This window comes from Podarcis filfolensis, assembly GCF_964270895.1.
Source record: "Podarcis filfolensis genome assembly, chromosome: 2".
Classification (NCBI taxonomy): Eukaryota; Metazoa; Chordata; class Lepidosauria; order Squamata; family Lacertidae; genus Podarcis; species Podarcis filfolensis.
Genome location: NC_139605.1, coordinates 71,621,926 through 71,630,493, shown reverse-complemented (window position 1 = coordinate 71,630,493; position 8,568 = coordinate 71,621,926). Strand labels below are relative to the sequence as shown.

The 8,568-nt window shown below is 40.1% G+C and overlaps 1 protein-coding gene across 3 annotated transcripts in view; it reads right to left on the bottom strand.

Annotated features, from left to right (window-relative positions):
- Positions 1-1,021: 1,021 nt before the first annotated feature.
- STK32A (serine/threonine kinase 32A) overlaps positions 1,022-8,568 on the bottom strand; it is a 73,820-nt gene continuing 66,273 nt past the window's right edge. For all 3 annotated transcript variants that reach the window (XM_083600236.1, XM_083600237.1, XM_083600238.1), the window contains exons 10-13: positions 8,044-8,169; positions 7,297-7,425; positions 5,746-5,810; positions 1,022-5,060 (exon numbers count right to left, since the gene is read on the bottom strand). In XM_083600236.1, the coding sequence (XP_083456362.1) occupies positions 4,967-5,060; positions 5,746-5,810; positions 7,297-7,425; positions 8,044-8,169 (414 nt within the window). In that variant the 3' untranslated portion in view covers positions 1,022-4,966. The remainder of the gene's footprint in view (positions 5,061-5,745; positions 5,811-7,296; positions 7,426-8,043; positions 8,170-8,568) is intronic.

Below are 8,568 nucleotides of genomic sequence, written 5' to 3'. Positions count from 1 at the left end.
TTGGAATTGGAAGGTTAGGAACATTCTGTTCCTTTCTGAGAGTTGTTTTACAACTGCGTAAAAGAATAGAAAAAAACTGAAAGATCATATTTGTGAGAATTTTATCTAAGCTTCAAATAAAATGAAGTGGCCAGAAAAGGGGGGCGGTGAAAGAGAGCTCAGATTCCCACAGAAGCTCCCCTACAGAGTCTCTCTACTGCAATGATACTTGAGCTTTCACATACAACCAGACACCTGTTGAGTATATTACAAATGTTGGGGACAGTCTAGCAGGATGTTCTTTGCAAACTGCAGTGAAAAGATTAGGGGCTGTTCAAGAGCATGGATTGTATATATAGTTAGTTTAGAAAGGTGCCAGGCAAACAATCTAGGGCCTTTTAGTCAGGGTTATTGTTTTCATTTGTTACTATGTTCTGTATTTTTATATGATAAACTGCCCTGTGACTGCCACATGAAGGGTGGTATAGAGATTTTATAAATAAAAATAAGTAAATTATAATGTGGCAATTACAATGTAAATTAATTTCATTTTAAAAATGAAGTTCTATTGCCAAAAGTTCTAATTCACAGTTTATTGAGCAACATTTAATTCTGCCACTGTCCAAAGGTGCTGTGTAGAACATAGGACAGGAACCCTGGTGTCTGATCACAACCCTCATTAAATTAAGAAGATAGCAAGCAGGAGTTGGCCATGGAAGGGAATGCAGGAGAGGAGAATGACTAGTGCTAAGATGGTTCGGCAGAGAGTTGGGTCTCACCTTTATAATACAACTAAGCAGGTTTGCTGCTATTCACATTCTGGCTTGCCTTAGAAGATCCATGGCTATATGACATCCCCTCTTGGTCACACCTTATCCCCTTAGCTACCTCATCAAAACAGACTCCGCAAACCTACAAATTTATTGAATGGGACAAGTCTCTCTTACCTATCCAACAGACTTTTTAAACATGAACATTTAATACATTAACACAAGTATTTTGTTTTTTTTAAATGCAAGGGTAAAAAAGAGTCAAGGCAGTATTAAGAGTCTTATAGAAAGTTTAATAGACCATGTTTATAAAATGGAAGAGAAGAAAAGTGCCAGAAATACCACTTGTGTATTTTCATTAAACCTGACATAATTACTAACCTGTTAACATTGATAATGAGCAAGCTGTCTTCGCAGCCCATTTCTATGCAAGACAAAAGGATGAAGCCTAAAACCCAATTGCTTACAATTGTTAGATATGTGACTATAACCAGATTTAATGCCTCCTATTTATCGCTGTGCAGAAAGCTATCCAGGGCAGACAGTGCATAGATGGCCATTTTACTGTGGCATGTTAAACAACTGTTTACCTGTTCAACTTTTCATGGGAAGGTTATTGCTTGAAAGTGACAAGAGATCAAAACTACACCAAGCAAGGGTAGCCTACACAGTGCTCTTCAGATGTTGCTGGACGCATAACTTGGTCATGCTGGCTGGGGCTGGTCAAACAACATCTGAAGGGCACCATGTTGGCTACCTCTGGAATGCAAAAAAACAATTATTGCTGCTGCTTGGCCCTAAAGTGGTAGTTCTGAAATAGCCAGCAGCTCAATCCAAAGTGTTGTCTTTTAGCGTTTTAAAATAGTGCAATACCTCACAAGTTGTGGCATACTCTGGGATTCAAATTAGACATAAGGCACTCCTGCCCACAAAAGTTTTATTCTACCACAAACACAGTTGTCAGTTACTGATTCTGTTGCTGCAAAACACATGTACCAACAGAGCATCAAATAGGATAGTATGTTTAATGCACTGTTGCTTCTCACTATCTTTAATTCAAAATAAAACAACCACCCTGGAGGAAGGGAGTTTTAACCCTCTCGCCTAGTGCAGTTTTTCTGAATGAGAGGCTATAGCATAAATAGCAACTTCAGGGGAACGTTTTTTGGGGAAATGGGACAGAGCTGACTTCCACAGTTCCAATCAAGATGTGTGTGGGTGTTGATGGGGAAGTATACTTACAGAAATATGCTAATGCATTTACTATATCGTCCTGTTTGACCCTAAGCCCACAGTTTGATATTCCAAAAAAAGTAAAAATTAAAAAAAATGGTGTCTTGCCCCATAACTCACAAACCTGCTTTAAAAGTGGGTGTTTCACAGCTTATCATTGAGTTTTTTGGGCACCAATTGGGTAGTGCCAATGACATCACTAGTAATATCAGTCTTTTGAGGCTGACTGTTCTACATTGTACAAATCAGGCCTAGTAGCTCACATTCAGCCTTAAAAAAGCAACACATCTCAACAAGGCTATTCCCTGGTGCTGCAACAATCCCAATTTACGTCTAGGCTTTACATGCAGCTGAGATATCAAGCCAATGGGACTGGCGTAAAGATTGTGCTAGCATAGCAGTAAGACTTAAATTCAATATAGTGTGAATAGTGGAAAGTTGGACCAAAGCTGTGTTAAAGGGTTTTGTGGATTTGATACTATACAGTGACATGGGCTCCTCCCAGTTGAGAAGCAATGCCCTGACCATTCAGCCTGGTGCAGCAGGCCAGGCAGAATGATGGCAGGGAGAGCTGGAGCCTGGGAGCCCCCAGTTAATCATCTCAGCTTTACAGCCCAGGCAGAGCACAGCAAGGCTATAGTCCAGTCTTAGAGCTTATTCAGAATGTTGGCATCTACTATGTTTAATGCACCATGGCCAAAGGAAGGGTAGTTTGTGATCACCTTTTGCGTTGGGTAATGCTGAGCTTAGCTATCTAATGATTAACGTTATACTGCATTCATGCCTCATCTACAGAAGAGAAATTGATAAAAGCCAAGGAGAGACTAGTGTGCCGTCTCCAACAGAGGATGAGTGTCACTACAAAGACACTGCTCCTTATTGAATGCAATGATCCCAACAGGCACACAAGGCAATGCTCTGATCCCATCTACTTTGGAACCTGCTTTGACTCTGGTTCTGGGAGAATTCCATGCCACATATATTTCATTTTGGAAAGATTTTGGTCCCAAGACAGCTACTGGCCTTTCACCTTTAAAAGCAGCGGAGAGCTGGGTCACAGCCAGCTGCTACCTGGGGCGGTTTTCTTTGGCAGAAAGAAGCCAAAGTGTTTTGTTGAAAAATAAATTGCGGGTTGTTATTATTATTATTTTTGCAGGAAGTACACATAAAAAGGATGTAGCTAGAGGGCCTTGGAGAACATTTTATCGATTTCAACATCCAAGGCAGCAATTTTAGCTTAAGCTGCCTGAAGCAATAGATGGGCTTAAGCAGCCCGTCTTTCTTTGTGCATGCAGATAAACTACTTATTCCAGATGATTGGTCCTCTCCCCACAAGGCAGTGGCTTTCCTTGAGTGCAAGAGAAACCAGATATTAATAGAAAGCAGCTTCTCGTATGTGAAAGCAGCCCAGTGAGCCTATAAAGCGAAGACAGGATTGCTTGCTCAGTTCGCCAAATGTATGAAGTGTCTGTCTGCCTTGCTTCAATACAGTGATTAAAACCCAAGATGCTGGGCACAGTCTAGCCAATGTTTAACTCTAATTTTGAAATAAATGGCATTGAAAAGTACTGAACTTACAGCTGGATTGTGTCTATTCCTTGCAGAATTTCTTTTTCTTTGCTGCTTTTCTTTTAAAAACATTTTTGTACACGAGTGTGCACAGAAATGAAAGGCCACCAGGGGGCAGCTGGCCGCACTCTGCTCATTTTGAGTCCCGGTTGCAAACTATGGGCTTGACTTTCACATCGGTGATATCACTTGGCCAGCTGCGTTCCAGCGGAAACATGGAGAGAAGATAACATGGCGAGAAGATGGCTAGAGTCCTGAAGCAGGACAGAGCAAAAATCTAGTGAATTTTCGATACATACAATATTGGTTTTCCTTAAAGAACTATTCTTAATATTGCCAAAAATGGAGGCTTATGTAATTGTTATGCTTTGTACGCTCGCTCCACCTCGCTTGCTCATTCCCCTTTGGCAGCTCCTAGCAGATCTGAGTGCATACAGTGTCAAATAGCAACCTAAGGCTACAAAGGTAATAGGCTTCATACAGTTAAGTGTGATGTGCTGTCATATTGATTTTAGGGGGCATCAACCTTTGCTGAATGACTATTCCTGATTATGCAGCCTTTATTTCATTTTTAAAAAACAAAAACAACAATGTTTTAAGTTCAGCCCCATCCCCCACAGTTAGAGTTGTCAACTGTACTTGCTGGTGAGTTCTATCTAACCACATCCCCTTAGAAGATTTTAGCGACTTATATCTTTGTTTGTACCTACTTGCCAACAGTTCAATTTCTGATTCACATAGCAACTCTAAGATCACACACCCACCACATCCATTTGCCCTTGAACGCTACATATATAGTGCCAATAGTGTGTGGAGGGGGGAATCCATGGCAAATAATAATTCTTTGTATATTTTGAGCTGGTGTACTAAATATAAGCTTTAGATCAGAGTAGTTGCTGGTGCAGAAAAAGCTGGTGTTGACATTGGACTCTCTTGTTGTCCATTTGCACTATTTTAGTTTTGGACCATCTCTTTGAAACATCTATTAAAATATGCAGCCACCCACCTAACAAACACTTAATAAAACTTTATCACTTTCCTACAGGCAGTTGACTGAGCCCAATAATCAGCAAACCCTACATCCTGCCACAGAAAAGCTACATAAAGAAAATATGACCTTTCTTTATTCTTGTTCCCTTTGAGGGGAAAACACCACCTTCTTTCCTGCTTTTTTAAAACACCGGAAAAGGCATAAAATGAGAATTTGCGCCTTATGCACTGCTGCAAGAGACTAGGCCCTAACTCCTTATGGTGGAAGGAGACACTCAGCTTCTGGTTTGGAGAGCTCATAGCAAGGGAAGCTGTCTGCCTTGTCTTGATAGCAGTGTGCAGTTTGATTTGTTGAGCTCCATGAAGTAGGTAAAGTAGACGCCTGGACCTTGGACAGCAAGACCTCAGCAGAAGCTAAACTGATTTCAAAGATTATTATTCTGGTCGTCTTCTTCCTGATTGTCTTTGGTTTGTGTCAGTGTCAAGTTCTCTTGCATTTCATTATGCTGTTTCCTCATCCTACAAAAACAAAACAAAACAAAACACATAAGAGAAATCAAAGTCAGTAACAGAGATGGCATCAGGGGAAGTGGCGGCCAGCTTGCAATCCTGTGGCACCTTTAATAGATAAAATCTGCTGAGTTCACTTTTGCTAAATTACCTAAATATCTAATTATTTCTGCTAATATAACATTCATCCAGTTACCGCTCGAGCCAAGAGCTTGTTCTTTGTCATTTATTTTAATTATTAGTTTATTTGAAATATGTATCCCCTGCCTTTCCTTTTTAAATGTCAAGGCAGCAAGCGACAAAATCAAAACATAATTCAACTGTTTAAGATGTCAGTCACAAATTCATTTCTCAAAACTATGCATTGTTCCCTAAAGAGGTGTAGACGAGAATAGAAGAGAGCTAAAAACCCACCACAGTCACCATATACTTAATCACATGAATTTAGTAGGACTGCCTACTTCAGGGAAATGGGCTGGCGTTGGCTTTTAAAATAATTTGTTCTAGTGGCAGCCCAACGAAAGAGCCTGTGAACATTACCTAACCTCCCAAAGCCTTTCAATAGATTTCATGCCAAACTCACTGCTTAATTATTGGAGGAATACTGATCAGACTTCCTTATATCTAAATAGTCTTAGTGACATGCAGTAGCACACTTGCCAAGATAAAGTCTACTTTTCAGCTCAATACTTACTTCTCCCTGTTGAAAATGATGAAGTCCCTTTGGATTGACTCCAGGTGTTTTTGAAGCTGGCAGGTCTTCCATTGTGAAACAAACAAAAGTTTATGTGATGAGATGACATTAAGGCCATAGACAGTTCACTGGGATATAGGGAAGTGATAGCAACACCAATAGTAAGCAATGGGTTGAATCCAGACAACTTAAGCCTCGGACAAGTTAATCATGACTTCGTGAGATTAATTAAGTTCATCTAACTTTGATCCAATGCTTTGTTTTTCACATGTCTCCAATGCTTTATGCACCAAAGATTCTAAAATTCATGTGATCTCTTTACATTCTAGCACAAAGGAACATTAAAGTCATCTGAAATCTAGGGATACTGGTAATGGTGGGCGGAAGATATCATACCCCTCTGTCACTCCTGGATCCAGATTCTGCTGCTTTATGAAGCTACAGAAAAATGAAGGGTTGCAGAATAAAGTTTTATGAGACTAACCCAATATATTCTGTAGGTGGGTCACATACAGAGTTAAAAGAGTGGACAATTTCAGGAAAAAATAGAAAGATGTGTGGGAAGCAAAAAGCTTAGGAAGATCCTCTTATTTTTGCCCATTTGTTCTCTTAACAGAATGCAAGGGTGCCTACTACTGACAATTCACCAAAGGGTAAATTTACCAACATAGCTACTTATCAACTATTTCAACCTGCCTAATACTAAATCTCAGAAGGGAGAGTAGTCCATTCTCAGACACATTCATAGACAGACAGACAGATAATAGGTTTCAACTACACCAAGTGATGGGGGGTTATGGTCTAAATTATTTGCCTTTGTACTATGTATTTATATTATATTTTGGAGCACCTCATATGAGCTCAACTCCATATAGCTGGAAGAGGGTAGAAGGATGAACTTAGAGAAAAGCATTAGGGTGATTGCCAAGAAAACAAGAAGGTGCTCTCTTATCACAATCAGTAAATAGTAGACACAGTTTACTTTCACCAATTTCTTCCCTGTCTGAAGGGCTAAGAAAACAGAAAGAATTATATGCCTGTCTGTTGTAGAAGGGGGGTTTCAGTAAGGGCCCTTCAAGCAGGTTATTGCTAACAAAACCCTGACACCAAAGTCAGAAAGCATTATTTGCTATTAGCAATTATTTCATATTCCAGCAGTTTTAAAAGTGGAAGTTTAGAAAATATAGTATCAGTGACACACAGTAAAAAAGCAAATAATTTAGAAACTGAAGGAACTACTACTTCCATTATTATCCAAATCTGCAGAGACAAGCAGCCAAGTAGGGTGATAGCTTGCCTGTTTTGGCTGCAATCTTCTCTTCAAGCCACTCATTTGGAGCACTGCCATTAACGTCAATGCGATTAGACCTGAGTAAGCAATTTGAGCATCACTGTCTCTTGTCTTTTGAGACCAATATGTCAGGAAGACATCTAACAAAGCTGGAACGCATTAAAATGCTGGCATCTTTACATCGGCAACAAGTCCGCTGGTCTGTGCAAATATGAATTTCCTTGACTGAAACAAGGAGCCCAGCTGCCTCCAACTCTCACCTCCATGGAATCATTTTTGCCGCTTTCCTTCTCCTTCTTAGCCAGGCGCTTTTTCTTCTTATGAAGTGGCTTGGACTCCAAGATCATTTCTTCAAGTTCAAAGGTTGGGTCACAGTTCAACTTCCCTTTCTGGGGTAAGGGGAGAGAGAATGTTCCAAACAGAATGAGACTTGCATGGGAAGCTGACTCTATATCTATACTTTGGTTCTATACTTGGAAAAGAAACCATACCAAGAGCTCCCAATCACCTTGGCATCACCTCCCTAAGCGGGATTGGGCAACTGGCTGAGGTAGGCGGAGACCTCCAGGTATCCCACTTGGGGAAGGTGAAGCCAAGCCTGTGCTAATGATGTCCCATAGGGTCCAGGGGACTGTGCACGACCACGCAAAGGGCGCCCCCATTTAATGTGGGGAGCAGTCATTACCCCATCATCCTATTCACCATCATCTAACTGGCAGGGGAGACCTGTATGATCTGTGTGATTCACTATTTGTTGCCAAAATTTAATGAAAAGCAAAAAAAGCCACCACATTTTTGGTACGTAGCTACAACGAAGACTACTCCCCCATCATTCCCAAAAAGAGGAGTTTGGCCATCACTGTAACCAATGAACTGGTTTGTTTTTAAATTGCTGGCTGTGTAAGCTGTCTTTTGTGGACTTCAATCTGAAAAGCAGGCTAAAAATATTCTACAATAAAAAAACCCTATCATTTGAGACTTTATATAATTAAAAATATAATCCTCACGGTAGGAAGGAATCCAGGCTCTACTGTCTTCTGAAGTACAGCATCCCAGTTGATATCGGACAAATAAGCAAAGTCTTGGATATCGGTCAGTTGAGAAAACCGTTCCTCTGTATTTATTTCCATTAACTAGAAATGGGAATTAAACCAGCTTGTAAACATGATAAGGATCAGAACAGAGAGAAAGCAACAAGATTTTTTACTGTAAATTAGATACAGGAAATGACGGTGGTTTGAATCACTGTGCATTTCAGTCAGGCATGAATCCCCATTAAAAGCCATACGACTTAATTTAATCATGACTAATTTGCTGCATTGGTTTCAAATGCAATGGATCTTAGTCACAACTTTCACTAGATCAGGACCATTGTGCCGTAAGCAGAAAAGAAAAAAGAGCAGGTTACCAGTTTTACTCCTGATAACTCAATAGAGAATCCTCTTCTTCAACTATATTGTGTAGCACAGCATAGAAGCAAGTCTAATCTATTGTTCTAATTTGAAAATATAATTAGGTTTTCCAGGAAGGAG